We start from the raw sequence: 21,092 nt of genomic DNA on the forward strand, positions 1-21,092 counted from the left end.
GAGTGGGTAATAACTAGCTTGAATGTAAGAATAGGATCTCGGGTAGAAAATGAACATACCCTTACACTCAGCAGTTTGATTTTGATGCATGCCTACGGCAACAATGCTTGCATGTAGTCATGACCTTTATTGTCACATACCATATTTTTGTATTGATTCTATATTTTTTATAATAAATTCTCTCCAGTATGTTCAGGCTTGTGCATAAACAACTTGGAAGTTGTAGACTTAAGTTGTATTTTTTTTTTGTGAAACAAGGACAGTAACTTGTTTCTTTTTTTTATGCTTCTCTGTTTTTTTTTTTCTGGAAAATACTCTTGGCCATAAAATTAAAACTTAAAATTAAGATTAAAAAAAAATATAATTTTGACTGACTTTTACTGGTTCAATGTCTATATTGCTGCTGTTGGTTGGTCTTGTTGGTCTTGCAATTTGTATAACAATATCGAAAAAACTGCAGCAAGAGGAGATCAGGCTATTTATAACTTTCTGCTCACATTTAAGAAGGTTTACCAACTTCTGTGCAACTTTTATATCTGACAGTCAAAGGAATACTGTACTCCTGAACATTAATACTGATAAATCCTGAAAAATTCAGATCACATCTTCCCAGTGCACAAATCCTGACTGGAGTTTGTCTGTGAAGTCTGTTTTTCCTTGCAATCCAACATGATGTGAAGTGACATACATCACAAACACGTCATCAGCACTCTTTCACCATTTCAAAATTTCAGTTATTTTCAATTTACTGTCTTCACAACTTGTATTCTGATACAAGCTGATGTGTTTACCATAGACTATTGCATGATACAAGCTTGCTCTGTACCAGTCAGTACATTATGCCCACCATTCCTGTAATCCTGGAGGAGAGGCAGTTTAGTTAAAGTTCTCTGTATTCATTTCCTGGTTCATATTGAATGTTATAACTGTTTAGCTGCTTGGCTCTTTTCAGTCCCTCATGTCAAGCACTGATTTTGGCAGTATTTCACAATGTTCATGTACTTGCTCCACAATTTTGCTTGTGAGAATACTTTTTTATCTCACAAAAGCAAAACCAACCAGTAACATAAAAACCATCAGGGATATGAGGAATTCTGTGGTGAAATGCCATTCTTTGTCATCTTTCTGAAAAAAAAGATAATAAAAGAAAAAACATCAAGTAAGAGAATTTCTGATTATTTGATTATTTCTGATCTGAAAATAACCTCCAGGTTTCAGAACAAAAACACTAACCTTCAAAAAAAAAAAAAAATTCCTAATAGAATATTTCAATTTAGCTGGCTTTGTAAAAATTTAAACATTTACATGACCATGCAATACAATAAAATTGTAAAGTTGGTTTGGTTTAGAGTTGTCAATAAGAACAATAAACTGTTCAAACAAAATCACAAACTTCACTCAGGACAATCAAGACATAGAAACACAATATACCTTCTTTTGTGGGTTTGGAAACTGCTCATGAAGAATGCGTTTCTCTGAAGTTTGATGTCTTTCATCTGACTGGGATCCTGAACGATGATCTCCCCTTAAATAGTGGACAAAACCCATCAGTCACGACATGATTGAATTTACCTTGCAAGAGCAGATCTAGATCATAGATTCCAGAAGCACACAATCTCATCTGAAACACTGGCACTGGACAGAGAGAGGCACTGTGAGGGAAATTTTCTTGCCCACCAAAAACAACACAATGTATTGACCATGGGATCTACTCAAAGTGCTCTTTTAATCCTTTACACCCTGACATTAGTATGTACTTTCTCCATACTATTCTCTTTACATTTCCTAAGGTGCTGTCAAGGAGAATTTGCTTAACAATCAAGAGGCTCTTTGGTTGGTGATCATTTCCTTTATTCTTGTGACCTTTCTGTGTAATTCAGGGGTGACATTGCAAGGAGAAATTAAAACTGGTCACTCTTAGGGGTTAAGAAGTTAACAGATTTGTCTAAGGTTGATATTGGTGTCTGTTCATTGTTTTTAAGGTCCTAGAAACATCTCTAGGTATGTACATACCTGCATGGTGTGTCCTCCATGAGATCAAAGGTTGAAGAATTAGTCATTTCGATGCTATGAACACTGCCAAAGAAGTCAGTGACTAGAACCTTTTAAAAAAATGTTCTAGTCTAGTCAGTAGAAATACCAGTACATTTCTTATTCCCCCCCCCCCCCCCCATTAATTTTCTACTATTAATGTTAATTTAGTTTGAAAAGCCTTTGGTTACACTCATGACAATGGATAATTAATCCTGGGACAGGGGGAGAGGAAGTTGCAGTAACAACAACATTGTTTGTTTTGTTATGTAAATGCAAATGCAAACTATGCCAAGTTTGATAATCACTCTCTCTTTCTCAAACCTTACTTTACAAGACCAGTATAGTATCCCATTTAGAATTTCAATAAAACAGCAGTCAGAGAGGTTTGTGGATAGCTGGATACTAACTGTTCCACTAGTCTACTGACACTTCTCAGGGTCTACAGTGTTACAAAACAAATCCGCACATACAGTATATTTTTAAGTCATACTGGTAATTACAATGGATTATGAAACAAGTACCTTTTTAGGGTCTCTCTTAAACAAATCAGATCTCACTCCTGGAGTAGATATCACCAGAGCTGGTGTGGTATATTTGAACTATGTAGAAAAAATTGGCAGAGTTGAAGTTGTCTTAATAAAATGTTAGCATTTGATATAATTGAAAACAAACTTTCAATCATTCCAATTCAATGTTCTTGTAGTTTCCTCTATGAAACAATTACTGATATTTCACATCCAACCAAGTTTTATATTCATCAAGTCAATGTTCTTGTAGTTTCCTCTTTGAAACAATTACTGATATTTCACATCCAGCAAAGTTTTATATTCACCCAAACTTATCACTTGTGCAATGGAAGGAGAAATGAAACAGGAAAAGAGAACTCTTCTTTGCCTGAGAAGCTGTCCATATGGAATACCCCAAAATAAATTTTGAAAAAATGACTCACCAACTCTCCCACAGTGGCCTTGCTGTTGGGCTTCACACCTTCCAAGAATTGAAGCACATAATATGTATATCTGTCAATTACATGCACTCCAATGGCAGGGTCTTCGTGATGCTAGAAAAAAAAAACAACAACAAAGAATTGACATGCAATAACATCTGAATAATCAGAACCCACATTGTAACAAAGATCTCTACACTACAACAAAACAAAAACTTAATCATATGGTAACCAAAAACAATGTGTTTCTCTATGCTTGAACTTCCTATAGGCATGCTGTAATCTTATAATTTATACAGACCATACAAATGTAAATGAGAATCAGCCACATAGAATTACTCCACTGTGTAAAATGTTCTGAGCTAAAGTCACTACAGCAGGTCAACTCTAGACTAACACAACAGTTAGCTCAGTTTGTAAGCACACTGCACCAGCCTTGGGGAATCACAGGTCCAAATCCTATTGAACTTTCCTAAAGAATTATTATTGTCATTATTTCTGCACATATACTGTGCTTACCTAGTTCAAATATCATTGGTTCAAACACAAATGATTCATTTCATATCAAAATAAACTTACAGAAAGTGAGTCCTCTCCTACTAAGCTGCTGCCAACAGCTAGAATGTTGGGTGAGTACAATTTCTGAGTCATGGAGTATGCTTGACAGGTATCCACAATCAAGAAGACTTCATTATACCTGACAGCATGAATGAGTGCAGGTTAACATCAAGCATATAAAATATATTAAAAGAAATCAAACTGTTCTTTAGGCTTCACAAACTGTTAGCTCACAACAACATGATTCAAAGCAACTGTTACCGTCTTTTCTGCCACATTTGCTCAAAGGCATCTGCCAGCTCAATACTAGTTATCTCCTCAGCATCTTGGAACTTGAGAAAGCCGTCACCACCATGACCTGAAAACAAAATCACAATAAATGTGATTATTTTATAAATTTGCAATTGCCATTAATCCAGTATTCCTGTTTTATAGAACAATTTAGTACCTACTCCTGTTTAGGGAGAGGAACTATTTAATTCAATAAAAGTCATCTGTCCTCTGTGCCTTGCTATTGAGAAGAATTTTAATTCATTGAAAAAAGACAAGATATAACTTGTCCTTGGTATTTGACCCTTTAACTCCAAGAAGTGATTAACATGTAACTTCTTCCCTATAATATCCATACATTATCCAACAAACAGGTAATGAGAACAGTCAAACTTATCAGGTGAAAGTTGCTATCCTGATCTGACACTTAATTCTCACAACTAACTTACAAGGAAATGTGTGGTAGCTAGAGGGGAGAATTAACAATCAGATCTTGGGATTTAAAGGGTTAAGGTATGAGGTTGGCATTTCATAGTAAGGGTACTAACCTGTCATGTATACAAGAATATTACTTCTCTCATCAGAGAGAAGTCTCTTAGATCTTGGTACTCTGGATGGCAAACGACCTGTTGTGGAGCATTATAACTCACGTGTTAATTTCTGTACTTGTGCTTGGATTTTAATTACTTTCTATTCAAGTGACCTAAATAAAAAAGAAACTAAAAAATATCTAGGAAGCAAAACTATTATGACATAAAGCTATTACCTGTCAATATTCTTATGAAATTTTCTACTGTGACCTGAAAAATTGAGATGCAGCAATTAATCAGCACACTTTAAGTAACTAGTGTAACATCCAACGCCATAGTGATAGCAAATAAGGTATTCTCTAGGCAAAAATATGAACTTCTTAAGTTCATTCACAATTCAGCTTGCATAAGAGCAAACTTTATATGTTTCTGTCTGCTTATGTATTCACCTCATATCCTCTGTAATCAACTTCAATATCATCACCATATACATTAATATGCTGGTTTGCATTGTTGAACACTGTTCCTATAATTGCAAAAAAACAACAAAAAAGATCAAAGAATTTGAGAAAGATTTCTAAAGAAAATATGGATTGAAAGATGTAAACAAATTAACCTCAATATCATAAAAAATAAAAAAAGCAATCAATTATAGGAGTAAAACAGTTATTACAAGATTGACAACAAAGCTGACCTGGTCTTGGGTTTCGGGCATTGCAAGCCATATCATCAGCAAGCATAACAATAATATGACTGTAAGGGCAATAAAACAACAGAAACATTTCCATGTAAGTTCTAATCAGCACAGTTTTCAAAAGGCTGTTGTTCTCCACTTAAACACTTTATATGATAAATAAAAACATTTTTTCCGTCTACTGGACATTTCATCTCCAAGGCCACGTGCAAGACCTACATCACTGGCACTAACATGTGTACACAAACTGCTCACCTGTCTGGGATTCCGAGCCGCTTAACACTTCTATACATGGAAAGAACGTTAGCCACGTGTCGGTAGTTGAACCAAAACCGCGAGGTACATACCTTGCAAGGTGGAGAAAGATAGATTGAAAAGTTTGTAAGGAGTGTTTTCTAAAATTTACTGGTTACCCTTTAAATTAAGTTTTGCGTTTGTATTGTTCTAAATAGATTTTCCTCTCACCAATACAGCCCAGTTGTTAGTGTGATCACTCTTGAGGAACTTATCAAAAGATCTTCCAGTTTGTGCCGCTATAAATTGTGAAAATACAGCTAGATAAAGGAGCACAAGAAATGACAGTCTTGCCGCCATCTTGAGTTATAGAGGCTTGCAAGATATACTGGGTATTAAACGATCACGATCCGAAGATTCTTCGGGCTGAAATGTTCTCACCGATTTTTGGTAACATCCCCTGTAGATTGTTTCCTTTAAGGAATAATTACGAATAAATTTTTTTGACGTACAATTTACCGCTATTTTAATTAATTTTATCCAAGAAAGCTTTGGCTGAAGTTGGGGCTGAAGTACCGAAGATTTCCGACTCGAGCAATTTCTAATTAGTCAATTATCATGTTGTCATAACAACGTTCGAACACCAGTCATTAGATTAAAACCTTCGATCGAAGAGTAGTTTGGAGACTGAGACTTTATGTAAACATTTAGAATTAAGACACGAATTATGACGGCGGAGGAAAGTAAAGAGTACATGGCGAAGACGGAGGTTCATCAGCTTTTTGAGGTACATTTGACTTATAGAGAGGCGCAAGAACCTGTGGGCAATATTTTTAGCTTTCCTACGTCGGTTACAAATTTCAGGAACCTCATTCACAAATCTAATTAAGGGACGCATAGAGTTCCAGATGATTTTAAAAATTTTAAATTTCCAAGCATAGTTGTTCTCTGGGATTAATCTTAGGCGTTGTGGTGCGCCTCAGGACTTAATTGCGCTCTTGTAGTGAATTAACTTTTCAAATCGCGCACAAACAGATAGCGTGTATTAGCAGCGGTTTAATCTCAGTGGCAGGTAAGAATCGGAGACTCATCGTCAGATTGACTGAGGTCAAATGAGAAGTGGTTCTGTCGACTGCTTTTTTTTTTGTGTGAGATAAAACGGACAGGTTGTGCCCTCTGTAATCCGTGACACGAAAGTTCGATTTGGAACAGTTCGATTAGGATACATGATCGTCAATGTTTCTTTGTTTTACCTTTCGATCGTAACCTCTCAGAAACATTGCAAACTAATTAATTGTGGTAGCTCGATGTTTCTTTCGGTTTACTCGAAAAATATTGGCACTGACATTTGCTATATTTTATGATGTGGTCTTCATCTACAAAATTCATTTTATAAATGAGTATCGATCTGTTTATCCATTCTTCGGCAGCTGCCATGTAAGCAATAGTGCAGCGTCTCTGAGGGGATAAATTAAGCCTCTTTTGCTGTTTTATATATCTATTCAAAATAACAAAAGACGTCTAACAAAGGGGAAAGAAAATAAACAAACTGAATTTCACTATTCGTGATGTGTTGCACTGAACGTATGCATGTGTTTCCAGTATTGGATCGTTTTAAATATGCATTATGTTGATTCAGCTTCTAAAATATTCAAATGTATAATGTATATTTTATAGACGCACATGGATTTGAAGAGAAGTCTGTGTATTAATCACTTCCATTGCTCTGCTTGGTCAGTTGAAAGCCATTTGTGAAATTTGAAAACATGAAAGATTTTCAGTTTAATATTTCAGCTATGAGTAGCAAGGTTCACAGGCAAGCGAGATGTAGTTGAAATGAGGTCTGGGCCTTTCCAGCCTCCGAGTTCACATGCCTTTTTTTATTCTCTGTTATTGTCCTAGGTAGCTTGTTTATATAATAAATATATTTTTGACCAAGCTTCAAGATGCCTTAAAAATGTTTCCGGGGAATTTGACCAATATCTTGATGCAAAAAGTGTGACAATTAGCATTTTTATACCTGAAGGGAATGCTGACTGGCTTGCTGTATCACAAACCTGAGGATCATTTGGCTTTCCTGGAAAATTGCATTTCCCTTGCTAAAACAGAAAAGGATATAAAGTGGAACTCTTTCCTTGATGTCAGCAAGAAGCCCCTGCCACCTATCCCAAAAACAGATGGTCCAATCAAGTCTGAAGCAGGAGATGAAATCCGCACATTTACCACTGAACCAGAAATGAAACAGAAACAACCACTTCCTCCAATTAATGGGACTGCTCATCCATCCATTGATGAAGACGACAAGGAGTTGACTGAGAAAAATATTTTGACATCTGAATCTGATGAGGAGGTGGACGTGGAGTTTTCTGGTCAAAGGATTGTGTTTGTTCTTGGTAAGGGAATCAGTCATCAAAAGGTTACTGGATCAACTCATTAAAAGTTTGATACCTCGATCATTCAATCAATTAATCAGAATGATTCCTAAAGCTACTAGTACATACTAAAAAAGATAAAAACCTCCACTTTGCCAATTTTCAGCTTTCAAGTTCATTGAATTAAAATTTTTCTGAATAATCATTTGTCATCTGTTTCATATGGAATTGAATTCTGATCTGAATTCCACCTCTCTCCCCTGTTTTTTGATCTATGTAGTAGCCATGAGAAATGTATTGATCTGTTTGATTGTAGGAGGGCCAGGCTCTGGTAAAGGAACTCAATGTGCTCGAATTGTTGGGGAATTTGGTTATGTTCACTTATCAGCTGGTGACCTCCTAAGAAAGGAGGTGGCAAAAGGAAACAAAAGGGGACAGATGATTGAAGATATCATGAAGGAGGGGAAACTTGTTCCTCAGGTAATCAATCATTTACATTTAATATGAAACAGAAAATAATTAAAATAATTAAAATTGGCAGCACTGACTGACTAATGAATGAATAAATTATTCTCTGCTCAGTCATTTAAGAAAATCCCCATACCCTTCCAAAAAGGTTTTTAATTATTTATAAATCTCCTCTTATTCCAAGGAAATTTGATTTCTGGTTCCAACCTTACTTCAAAACTTTGGTTTTTGAGACATCCCTCTCCCTGGGGCATGATTATTTTCTGGAATCACTTTAGTTATAGAGTTGGAATAGAAATGAAATGAGTGTTTAAAATTTAAATCAAACACAAAGTTTACCAAAGCATAACAAGTTGTCTAAAATTAGCTGGTTCATCAGCAGCATGTATGTTGTCATCTCAGCATGGATAGTCCATCATAATTAATATTCATTATATGTTTATAACATCTAAGGAGATCACAATTGAACTGTTGAGAGATGCTATGAGACAACACAAGGATTGTCCTGGATTTCTCATTGATGGCTTTCCAAGAGAAATACAGCAAGGACTGCAATTTGAGCACGAGGTTAGTCTGCCTTGGTTGAAGTTTATATACACACTTATCTAAATTTACTAAATCAGGCATCTTTTTGTCAAATTGAATTTTTCACCATTTTGGTTGTAAATACCTGTATGACCTACTATGAGTTATTTCTTTGGGACTTCTCAGAGAGAACAGTAGGAAAAGAGTCATGCAACACTCGTTTTACTTTCACTATTTTAAAGTGGCACCCAAATGAATGAAAAAACCTCCATATGAGGACCTTGAGTTGACAACTTGGCCCCATAACTAAATTCACTTGGGCTGCATGCAGGTATCCATCAACCATCTCTGATATGGAATCTTTTCCTTTTTTGCTTTACCTCTCCAACATCTTTTAATACCAGTTTCATACCATAATGATAGTATGGAGATCCTTTACAATCATCCTATTTGCACTGGAAGCTTTCTTAATTGTTTTACTATTGCAAATTTTCACCTTTTCTGGGCAAACCCAAGGGTCAGAAGCACATGTAGAGCCCTCCCCTCCCTCATACCCATAAAGATCTCTTGGGGGAAGGGGACATGCATTGAAATTGTGTTAAGCCAAACATGAGTATCTTGCATCTAAATATATAACTGAAGAAAATTTTTTTTACTAGTCTGAGTAGAACTATATAGCTCTAGTTATACCTCATCTGATGAGACTTTGTGTTGTTGCTTTGCCAGGTTGTGGAAAGTGACTTCCTCCTTTTCTTCGAGTGCAGCGAGGAGGTCATGGAACAGCGATTACTTAAGCGAAGTGAAACAAGTGAGCGGCCTGATGACAACATCGAGACGATCAAAAAGCGTTTCACGACGTTCGTTGAGAAGACGTTGCCTGTTATTGGGCATTATGAAGAGCTCAGCAAAGTGAAAAAGGTTGGAGCCTGTATGTCATATTCTAACGATTTCTTTCCGTTTTTCAATTCTTTTGCCGACGAAGGGTTGAGTTTGAAAATCAAAGATTCTAGCTCGCGGTGTTCAGTTAATTTTCTTGATAGAGAATTTATGGTCGAATATAGAAAGAAGCAGAAACTCTCGGTTTCTGGGAAGTCTCAAACAGCGCACAACTTGAATAAAACTGTATAGCACTTACAATTGAATTTTGACTTCAGATTGATGCGAATCGTAGCGTGGATGAGGTCTTTTCAGAAGTGCGAGCTCTATTTGGGGCATTACCTCCGAAGCAAGTGCAGAAAATTAGGAGAAAGAAGAAGAAAGTTGCTAGCAACGAAGAGGAAGATGAATACGAGTTTGTAGAGTTCTCTGGCCAAAGGATCGTCTTTGTCTTAGGTACTGCAGCTCATATCTAATTTTCAATTTTGGGCGTGTCATAGAACATGTTCTCCCATATGTTTGCAAATACCGCGTATGAGCTTCTTGTTGTTCTCCTTTGGTCCTTAGGTGGTCCTGGGTCTGGTAAAGGAACTCAGTGTAGTCGTGTTGTGGAGAAGTTTGGTTATACTCACTTGTCAACAGGAGATTTACTACGAGCGGAGATCGAAGGAGGCGGAGAAAGGGGACAAAAACTTGCTAAAATAATGGAGGAAGGAAATCTTGTTCCACAGGTATGTCTTGCGAGCCGAAGCCCAAATTTCTGCCCAAGTAGACTAGTTGTTTCATAATATTACTCTACTGCATTATATTTCACCCCATCCAAAGGTGTTCTACCTCGGTTGCTTGATTCTCGAATTCCGTGATCTCTTCATCCCTATCATGAATAATTAAGGCATGGGAAGAAATGAAATTTGAGAGTCAAACCAGCTGGAGCATTTTTATCTGGAAATGGTATTTTTCTGCATCATGTGTAAAGCTGGATTTTTGCGGAGTTGATGGTGTAGATCGTAGCACGCTACACGTGTGTAAAATTTTAAAAATGGTAGTGGAAAGGTACGCAGAGATGGAAAAGGCGTGGTAATTTTCCCGATCATCAAACTAAGAATTTGGGACATAGTATTCTGCTCAGAGTGTTTAAAGAGGATGCAAGAGAGATTTGGGGGCTGCTGAAATAGAAACAGGCTAGAGCTACAGTCAGTTTGACGAGTCTCTAATTCACTATTCTTTTTGTTTGTCATGCCTAACGAGGTTGAGTGGTGGTTAGGTTTCCTGCATGTTTTTTAAGCAAAAGAGATGAAAACCTACAAAGCAATTTGATGGGCAACTCAATTTCACATTTTGCTTCTCTGGCGAGTTTCCTAACCTCATAGTTTGCTTTGTTGTGTTACAGGAAGTAGTTATTCAACTTTTGAAGGATGCCATGTTGAAGCATCCAGACTCACCTGGATTTCTTATTGATGGTTTTCCTCGTGAAATTTCTCAAGGCGTACAGTTTGAAGAAGAGGTAAGTCATTGGACAGGCCGAGTATATAATCTCAATCTTGGGACCCACATCTGGGTTCTGGCCTTATTTCAAGCGTGTGATTACGGCCTAGAATTGAAGGAAAATCAGAATCCAAACGAACTGAATTGCATTATAGTTTCCTTTACCCTCGGTGGCTCTTCTTGTTGGGGCCTTTTTACTCGCATTGTGCGACATGCACCTCAAAAAGGATACCCATAAATTGTAGTGCGGACGAGAGGGGCTGGTGACGCATCCTGCATGACACAGATCTCTTCCCAATCGAAGACCTGTTCAATTCTGGTCTTAAGATCTTTACCCGTACCGCTCGAAATAACGTACTGCAAGCAGTCTTCATTGTGGTTGTCAACTCTGTGCTTAACGCAGGCGATTTTGTACTCAATCTAGCCACTGACAAACTGAGCATTTGATCATTTTTTTTTTTTGCAGGTAGTAGAGTGCCACTTTATCCTTTTCTTTGAATGCAGTGAGGAAGTCATGGAAGAGAGACTTATCAAAAGAGGAGAGACCAGTGGAAGGGTTGATGATAACGCGGAAACAATAAAGAAACGATTCAGGACTTTTATGGAAAAGACCGTGCCAGTACTGGAGAAATATGAACAGCAAAACAAAGTTAAACGAGTATGTTTAGTGGCGAGAGATAGCAATATCTGTAAACAATGTAGGAGCGAAGAAAAAAATCTGAGTCTCGCATTACTGTTGTTAGTCAAAACCACAACAAAATTCTTTAACTTGATTATCACCTGCCGATTTGAACGGTAGGGGAACAGTTTACACTTCAAGCTTGCATTATGTATTTTTAATTTATCGGTAATACGTCCAGTTCTGTGCGCAATTATATTCAAATCACAAATCGCGGTACACTGAAGGTGGTCTGAACGCGGTTCTGCCTCCATGAAAGAAAAATTGTCTTTGAGATTTGAAAGTAATTGCTATTAATACATTTTGAAGTTTAGATAAGTGCAAGATTTCTGACCCGTTATGTTGTACTTTATATCTAGGTGGACGCCACACGTTCTGTAGATGAGGTCTTTCTAGACGTTTGTGCAATTTTTGGAGACCTCCCCAAACTTGAAAAGAAGAGAAGAAAGAAAGGTAGACCTTTTTTATACAAGTCTAAAAAGAAAAGCGAAGAAACTTATTTATCGCTCTACGTACAAGCTAAGGGAGGTTTACACTAAGTGATGCGAAGAAAAACCTTAGTGATTTCAACAACCCACGAAACAATATTTAACTGTCAGAAGGAACCAGTGAGAACATTAAAATGATCCCATATGAGAGGCGTCAATCGTGGGAAAATTTGATTTTTGATTGGTTGCGAACGTGGCGCGTCTTTCAGACCAATCACAGCGAAGAGAAGCAACACCAATTCAGTTTAGATCTACCATAGTACCTCCACAGAAAAGCTCAAAATTGATTGTTTCCCAAGTTAGAGCAATTCCTGAACACTTTGATCACTTCATTGGATTGGCTCTGCTGCGTAGTATTATTTCATGAAGTTTTCTTTGCGAGACTGACAAGGCGCCAAAGCTGTATATGAAATAATGAAGTATCTTTGTATCTGATCTTCAACCTGTTTAAATATTTTCGTAGTTAAAAAAGCCGAGAGTGGTGATGATTCCGAGTATGACGAGCTTGCCGAAGCCTTGGACGACTTGTCCCGAGTAGTGGACGGAAAGCCGATCAGGTTAAGACGAAAGAAGAAAAAGAGGAAGGAAGAAGAAGACGAGTATTCAAGAAACCCTGTATTTGAACAGCCGATTGTTGCCGAAGAGTTTATTCCGCTAATGGACGACAGTATTGCGAAAACCGATGGCAAGGGATTGTTGAATGTTCGGGTTATATTTGTCATAGGTGAGCCAAACTGACAATTCAGTATTGCATTTTTCAAGCCTAGTTTCATCACTATCAGTCCTCATAACAGACTTAAAATGAAAGGGTGCGTGTATGTATGGGCGATCGAACGTTAATTGCGGGTTAGTCGGCACAAAGAAGAAACAAGCTACATACGGTACGTAGTGGAGTTTTTCTCTACCAATCTTCCATGTTGGTCCTGGGTTCAAGTTCCCCAATCTGTCACCCAATGGCTCTATTTTCGACCGCCCCTAATTTAGCTCGGCTCCAGTAGGCGTTACGTAAACAAACGAACTTATCCGCCTTCTGCTAGCTCAGGTGTTAAATCGGTCTATGTTTATTAAAGTGATTATGTAATTGCTTCTCACTGGCCGTGAAAGGCCCGTTTAGTAGAGTGGTTAACTTAGTAATTCTAAAATGTATTATTATTACTGTTAACTTTTGTTTGTTATTCACTTTCCTTTGCTGATTTTGTGCTCAGGTGGACCTGGATCAGGCAAAGGAACTCAATGCCAGCGTATTGCTGAAAAGTTCGGTTATACCCATCTGTCGACTGGAGATTTACTCCGAGAAGAGGTCCAATCTGACTCACCAAGAAGTAAGGAGTTGATACAAATCATGCAGAAAGGAGAACTGATTCCTACGGTTAGTTATGGCTATTTTTGACAGTTCATGTCGTTGACTAGTATGTATAATGACTAACAACATGAATATAACGAGGTGTAGGAAAATGAGAACAACGATACGAATAAGGGGAATTTTAAGATCAAGTCCAGGCAAGGTTGTGGGACTCGAGGTATTTGAAGGGGAGTAGATTCCATGTTGGAAATCGTTTTAGGCGATTTTCTACCCTAAGTTAAGGGCATCTTCCCGGAGTGTCGAAAGAAATGCGGAATTGTATTAGTCTTTCTTTACTTTATCCAGTCATTGGCCTAGAAAACTCGTGCCACCCTTTTCACTGATCAGATGCAAAACTTTGGCGTCGCAGCTCGTTTTTACTTGTTTTTACTTTGAGTCCTGATTTGCTCCTTGTAGTGTTTTCCTTTGTCCTGTTTAACCTTTATGAACACTATAGTTGTAATTCAAAAGCGCTCTGAGGTAGTATTTTTTGTTTTCACAAGAGAAAATTACGCAAAGGTGAAATGTTGCAAATAAAAGGCGCTTTGCGCGTGCGATCTTGGAAGACAGGGAGACTACGCACAATGTAATTGTGTGCAACTAATGTTCACTAACCAGGAAGTTTATCTCGGTGCTTTTCAGAGGGTGATTCTGGAGTTATTACGGGTTGCCATGGTGAACATTCCGAACACCAAAGGGTTCATCGTTGATGGGTTTCCAAGGGAAATAGAACAAGGAAAAGAATTTGAAAACGAAGTGAGTATGGCAACATTTTTATTGTTGTGCATCGTGTGGCTTAAAACTGAGTTGCATTCTATTTCATTAAATAGATCGCGGCGTGTGAGTTTGTGCTATACTTTGAGTGTTCCCCTGACACGATGAGACAGAGGCTTCTGCAGCGAGGAGAAACAAGCGGTCGCGTTGATGACAATGAAGAGACGATCGTCAAAAGATTGAAAACGTTTGATAACGAAACAAAGCCAGTCATTGAATGCTACGAGGCTCAAAACAAAGTTAAGAAGGTGCTAATTAATTGTTATAGTAGAAATTTATGAGATGAATGGTTTTGGCCAATAATCTGGATGCCGAAAATGCTCATAGGTCGCTTTTCTTTTGTTCTCGTGTGCTCTGTGATTGGTTCATTGATATAAACTTCCCGTCACCGAACAAAACCAGTCACAGCGAGCTAAAAACCAAGATCTTTCGAGAGTGGCCTGGACACATGCTAATTTTGTCAACTTCCCATTGGGTTGTTCTGTCATTGTTACCGTAACTCAAGGGAACATTAGTCACCTACATCGCTCTGACGAAGGACTAACGCTAGAAACGTCAGCCTTTTAACTCTTTACGGTGGCCAATTTACATTATCAGTTCAGTTGATAACACTTAATTACCTGTTTTACTCGCCCACCGACGCAGCAACCCTTTATTTATTAGTTACCTACACTCCTTCACTTGTGTGAGGATTATTTTTTAATTGTTAGTTTTACATGGGAATTTCATAGATATTGGCCGAAGGTTCACCTGATGAAGTCTTCACTCAAGTCAGTAACATCTTTGAAAATCTTCCAAACCGCAAAACAACATCACTTCACGACTATGACGTCACGTTTATCACAGGTACTCTGATCCGTGATTTCTTTGTAGTTTGTACTGTAGAAACTCCGTTCATCATTATCATCATTATATTCACCTTAATATGACTGTTATTATTATTAGAATATTGTATTAAATATTATTACTATTATAACTTTTATGATGATTATTGTTATCATTAACTCCAACATATACCGTGGTGTGAGCCACAAGAAACAATACCACAGAGATTGGTACTGCTCACTAGTTGTACAGCCTATACACAGAAACACATCGTGCAATCGCTAATCAACCAAGTGATATATTCAAAAGGGGTATTGTTTGTCACCTTAGGTCCGCCCGGTGCAGGAAAGGCAGACTTGGCTCGAACATTAGCTGACGCGACAGGAAGGACACATTTGTCGGTTGGTCTCATCTTAAGAGAAGAGGCGAAACAGGAGACAGAGCAAGGCCAATCGATCAAGGAAGCCATCAAGACGGGAATGTTAGTAGCTACGGTATGCAGATACGCTTTGGTTTTTGCATTGGTTACTGCAATTTTTAATTGAATGTCCATAATTGTCCATAAATTCATCTTCTAATGTACACTGTTTTTGTCGAGAAACATCGCGCTATTCCCTCGACCAATCGGATGCGAAAATAAACTTAAAACGCGGCTTGGTTACATGCATTTACTCGCACGTAGAGAAGCGCACATGTAGTTATCTTGAGTTCTTATTGGCTTCCTGTGGTTTCCTTTTCCCTAATTGGCCGATGTGATCGCTTTGATTTAACTACTTTCAAATAAAGAGAAGATGCGTTTACGTTAACGAATCTAGCTTTTAGCCGGCAGTTAATGTTATAGTAAAGGAGCACAGTCCCTGAAGTTTGAGACACTTTTCGCTACTAACTACTAACAGTAAAAGGAACAACAGGTGACAATAAATGTTTCACCACTGAGGAGGTCAACTTTGATTCTCAACAATTAGCTAAGCTGAAAATGTGAAGCCGATCTTTTCAAGATTATCAACTATGGTGTATCTACACTGCACTGTTAAATGTTGGGAATTGAAAACGTTAACGCTCTTTAAGCATACTAAATACCTCAACACAGTTTTGTTTCTGATTTTTCTTAATTTAATTCAGTTCCTTCAGACGTTTAGAGGAGATTGCAATTTTCTTCCATTTGCCTTTTAGGATCTTGTGTTATTACTTTTGACAAAGATGCTTGAGAAAGAAGAAAAGAATTTGAATGGTTACTGCATAGACGGCTACCCACGAACAGAGGAACAGCTCGATCAGTTTAAACAAAAGGTAAGAGTAAGTATCAGCCTAATCAGCTCGCGTCGGTTTAAATTTTACCGTCTAACGTCTGTCGTCAGTTCACAATTGGCATGTTCCAGGCGTTCAGTTAATAAAAAGGGCGCAATGGAAGCCCACAACGTTTAAGAAATAGATTCCATGTTTGGGCCGTGCGTCTGTGCAGTAGTAGATCACAAGGTCAAAATGTGGAAAGAACAAAAAAGTGGCTCACGAAGCGCAGCCAAGTGTGTCACGGCTGTAACCCCGTAGCAGGAAAAATACTTTTGAAATAAGCAATCTGGTTTACAACATACTTCGAGGACAATTTCCCGCCAGGCACGAAAAGAAATAAGTCGAAAGGTGACCTTACTCAGAGGGAAAGGACAACACCCATGAGGGGTACATAGCTTAAGGTTTCTCACTTTCATTAATTGAAGATACAATAGTGATGAGATGACTTTTTTCTTATTTCATTATTTTATCGCAGGTGTCCGATTATAACAGAGTAATTTTTATAGAAGGCGAGGATGCGGAGATTGAGCGAGTTCTGAAGGAGAGAGGAGAAGCCTCAGAGAGAGAAGATGACACAGAAGTCATATCGAAAACAAAACTGGAGGTTTACAATGGAAACACACGACCAATAAGTGATAGTTTGGGAGACTCTGACAAAGCACTTAAGGTTTGTACTTGATGGTCACGGTCAATTTGTCTCCTCAGGTTGATAATGTTAGCATTTTTTCTGGAAGATTCCACGCATTTCGTCGCACAGTACATCCCACATATCGTATTCCCTTTTCGACGATTTTACGTTACAAAATTCTTAGTGACAACTGGTTTTAGGAGCGTCGCTAGGATTTTTCAAAGGGTGAGAGTGGGGTGGGGTGGGGTGGGGTGGGGTCAGACCGAGTCACACCCAGGACCTACCTGACTGTCATGTCTACGTTCACCCTGAGTTTCAACGAAAGCGAATTTTGTCGGATGACCACTTAGTGATGCAGATTGTGTGGATTCTTCACATTCGCGCTGTTTCGACACCTTAAGTTAGAGGTTTGAATACCGTTCACGTAAAAAAATTACCTTATACAAAGGGGGAAGGGAACCATAGTTCCTTCCTCCTAGTTACGCTCTTTGGTCTCTTTTGTCGAGTTCTGAACTTCAGGGAGCGTGGGTCGATAATAGAGTTCGTGCCAAGTGTCTGCATTTTAGCGCCCCACTAATTGAGGCAAATGGAGCAATAGACCAGATTTCATTTATTACCCCCTAATAGCTTGGGCGACTCAGTTGACCGGGAGATCGGACAGTAGAAACCACCCGACTACATCACCCAAAACCTCATAACAGTGAGTCTCATTCTGGTCATATTCTATGCAACCAGAGCGCTTCGTGAGAGAGGGAGATAACGTTAACTACAGTATCGCAAAAATTGAGAGTTGGCGCCATTTTAAGGAGATTTTGCGTGACTTCACTCATACCCCGTGGTTTACCGTGTTCTCTTATATTTATTTTCCCTTCTGCAGGTTTCTGCGGCCCTACCTAAAGAGGAAGTAGTGGAAGATATCAGATTGAAGCTAATGGCAGTAACAGAGTTGTCATCCTAGGAAAAAAATCCGGCGCTCAAATACTATATGTACATATGTGTAGATTGCGAATTTGACACTCCACTGCAATACACTCGGTACATATTCGTTAAAACTGATTTATACTATATCTGTGAATCACCTTCAATCAATGCAAATCATGAATGCTCATTTCATCGAAAGAGGCGGAAGAGTCTTCGAACACTCCCTTGGTTTCTCCCAGAGGTTGTAGCATTGGTGCTGTTTTGTTTTTAATTTTTTTATTTCCAGTTGAATACATAGAAAACAACTCAACATAGAGGTGTTCGTGGTCCTCTTTGAAACTCACGACAATGTGGTATTATTTATCATTAAATAGAAACTTGGTATAATTAATCTGAGTGTTGTATATCAAGAGAATATATATTATAGTCTCTTGAGACAAATACTTCAGAGCAATGGGGTACATCTTGGTGCAGTGACATGGAAAACAAAGGCCGTAAAGTCACGCGCAATGTGAATTGGGCTACGGGAAAATGTAGCTTAAAGAGTGAATGGTCTGAATTAAAGTCTGTTAAAATGTTTTTTCTCTTTCAGCTCCCAAAAATTATCATGTAGATAACTTTTAAATCAATTTGTATGAAACGAATCAAAGCTCAGCAATGGAACTATAGCCGAAAGAAGGGTAATTTAGTATCATCAACTGAACTGATAGCGTAAATTGGCCACTGTAAAGGGTTTAAAAGCTGACGTTTCGAGCGTTAGCCCTTCGTCAGAGCGATTGGAGGAATTGTGGGGTGTGTGTGGGTTTCTATGCAGAAAATGGAGATACGCTATTGGTAGAATATTGTTGGAATATGGTGACGAGAAAACAAGAATGAATTGGTTGAATGAAAAGCGCTCGTAGATACCATGGAGATTAAGAGTACCGATTGTAAGATAAATTTTTGTTCTAGGGTTTTGCGGCTTTCCAAACTGCCAAGATGTAGGGAAAGGCCGCAAACTGTCATATGCTGCTTAGAGTGTTTAGGGAGACAAAAGTGTCTAGCGACTGATTTTGATGTGTCTTTGTCATTTCTTTCTACTTCGCAAAGGCCTACTCGGAATCGGTCACCTCGTGGTCTTCCTGTTTCACCAGTGTATAACCTTTTGCAATAAGTGCAAGTTATGCAGTAAATAACACTGGCGGAGGTGCGCGTAGAATGAGCAGTGACCTTAATGGATCTCTTGGGTCCCGACATTTTCTCTACGTTAAACGGACAAGTTTTGCATCGTAAGCGAGCGCATTTGAAAGTTCTTGGTTGGTCACTGGTTTGAGATAAACTTCTGACCAAAAAGTTGCCTATGTTTTTGTCACGTTTGAATGAAATAAGTGGAGGTTGCGAAAAGATATTACTGCGTGGTTGTGAGTGTGAAACGTGAGAATGAATGGAATTCAATCAGTATTTCCCCTCTCAGCCGTTTGTAGTGCTGACTGTCGATCAATTTGTTGGGCGCGGTGGTGGCCCGCTTGAACGACAGAAACAGGATAGCCACGTTAATCGAAAAACTGGCCTTTGATTTGACGGAAAAATCAGAGTCGTCACTACATGAACGGCGAATTCTGAAACAGTGAAAAAGGTATGGAATTCTTGATGCGTCATGAATGCGAAGATGAATACAACAAGTAGCTATGTGAATCTGTAGGTTTGTAGTAAACACTAGTGCATAGACCGTTGCCGTCAATTGAAATTTTGATGTCTAGAAAAGCTAAAGAAGAGTCGGAAATTTCCCAGGTTTTTTTAAGAGCCGGGTGATCAGGTTTGGGCTGTGATATTGACAGAAAATTTGGTGTTAGATAAAACCTACGGAAATATTAGTGAAGGTGGGTCCCACTTTAGCACCCATGTCCACGCCATTGGTTTGTTTGAAGTAGTTGCCACCGAATGAAAAGCAATTGAGTGTTAGCACTAGTTCGGCTGGACGGAGTAGTCATTTCAGAGCTAGGTTCCTTAACAGTGCGTCGATCGAAAAAATGTTTGAGGGCCCGGAGACCTTCGTCATTAGCAATGACAATATGGATAGATTGGTAATTTCCATGATGAAATAAGTTTGTTTCGGCCAAGAAAATTTAAGTCATGAAAAATTTCAAGAGCGTGTTGACTGTCCTTAATACATCATGGTAAAGTTTTGACGATAGGTTCCATAATTTTGTCGAAATAGCTGGAAATAAGTTCGGTGGGACAACTGCAGGCAGAGACAATGGGTCGACTTGGGTAGTAAGCTTCTTTTTGTTAAAGGTCGGCTCGCCAAACAACGACTGCGCCGCCTTTGTCGGCCGCTGTAATAACTATGTCTGCGTTTTTTAGACCTTTCAGTGTCGACCACTCTTCAGAAGAAAGGTTAGAAAAGTTGATGTCAACACCAAATTTTCCTTTTACTTTCTTCGATCAGTGATTTCGTTGTTTTCTTTATGTGGGACGCACTCGATTACTCATCAATTCTTTCTTTCCCGGAAAATCTTTTTCGAAAAAGTTGAAGTTTCCACTCAATCCGCATCAAAGAGCAAGGAAGGATATGACGTCATAGTTGCGTCGGTTCTCTTAGACTACATGAAATGTTTACATACAGACAACGAACTCCCAAGTCAATACAACTACGATTGACAACACTGATACCTGCCGATATATTTTAGAAGACTGTTGTTTTTGGATAAGGTCACGATCAACTGTGACTCGAAAATATCGTTCAACAGAGGTCAGTTATCACAGTGTTTTATTTGAGTTTTTACTTAAAAAATGAATTTTCAAACCGTATTGGAATAAGAAATGAAGAACGGTTTAAACTCTCAAAAACGTACAACATCCTGAATAAATTTTTAATATTCCATTATTTTTTCGTGTGTGTCTCGCATTTTTCTGTATTGATTGTTTTCTGTTTGTTGTCCGATTGTTTATGTTCCCTTTGAAAATGTTTTTGTTCACTACGGTGAAAGAATTGATGAATTGAATTGGATCAAATGAATGAAGTTTGCAATCCAAATTAGTGCGACCGCATTGACGGCCAATCAACAAGTTTACAAATAATAAACCACATTTTCTTTTGACGTCAACAACAAAACCAAATTAGGCGGTCGGCTGTTTCTTCGGAAGTGTCTGAAAATTCATCAAGTCGCAAAT

The 21,092-nt window shown here is 38.3% G+C and overlaps 2 protein-coding genes and 1 pseudogene across 2 annotated transcripts; 1 reads left to right on the forward strand and 2 right to left on the reverse strand.

The window, feature by feature from the left end:
* Positions 1-233: 233 nt before the first annotated feature.
* Positions 234-5,628, reverse strand: LOC131774650 (GPI-anchor transamidase). The gene is made up of 13 exons (XM_059090705.2): positions 5,498-5,628; positions 5,288-5,379; positions 5,033-5,091; positions 4,788-4,864; positions 4,575-4,608; positions 4,357-4,434; positions 3,800-3,896; positions 3,560-3,677; positions 2,984-3,094; positions 2,556-2,633; positions 2,014-2,102; positions 1,432-1,525; positions 234-1,125 (listed from the first exon to the last, which is right to left on the reverse strand). Exons 1-13 carry the CDS (start codon positions 5,624-5,626, stop codon positions 1,036-1,038), a joined length of 1,146 nt encoding a protein of 381 aa, XP_058946688.2. The 5' UTR covers positions 5,627-5,628; the 3' UTR covers positions 234-1,035.
* Positions 5,629-5,921: 293 nt separating this feature from the next.
* Positions 5,922-18,642, forward strand: LOC131774656 (adenylate kinase isoenzyme 5). Its single transcript, XM_059090712.2, has 19 exons — positions 5,922-6,053; positions 7,293-7,659; positions 7,955-8,118; positions 8,560-8,673; positions 9,358-9,549; positions 9,786-9,963; positions 10,075-10,238; positions 10,898-11,011; positions 11,459-11,650; positions 12,031-12,124; positions 12,623-12,883; positions 13,365-13,528; positions 14,144-14,257; positions 14,332-14,523; positions 15,007-15,121; positions 15,431-15,594; positions 16,274-16,390; positions 16,866-17,057; positions 17,896-18,642. The coding sequence occupies exons 1-19, from the start codon at positions 5,994-5,996 to the stop codon at positions 17,974-17,976; spliced, it is 3,039 nt and encodes a 1,012-aa protein (XP_058946695.2). The 5' UTR covers positions 5,922-5,993; the 3' UTR covers positions 17,977-18,642.
* LOC136280281 (uncharacterized) lies at positions 18,634-20,120 on the reverse strand (annotated as a pseudogene).
* Positions 20,121-21,092: the final 972 nt, after the last annotated feature.

Source organism: Pocillopora verrucosa, chromosome 4, assembly GCF_036669915.1.
Source record: "Pocillopora verrucosa isolate sample1 chromosome 4, ASM3666991v2, whole genome shotgun sequence".
In the NCBI taxonomy this organism is placed as follows: Eukaryota; Metazoa; Cnidaria; class Anthozoa; order Scleractinia; family Pocilloporidae; genus Pocillopora; species Pocillopora verrucosa.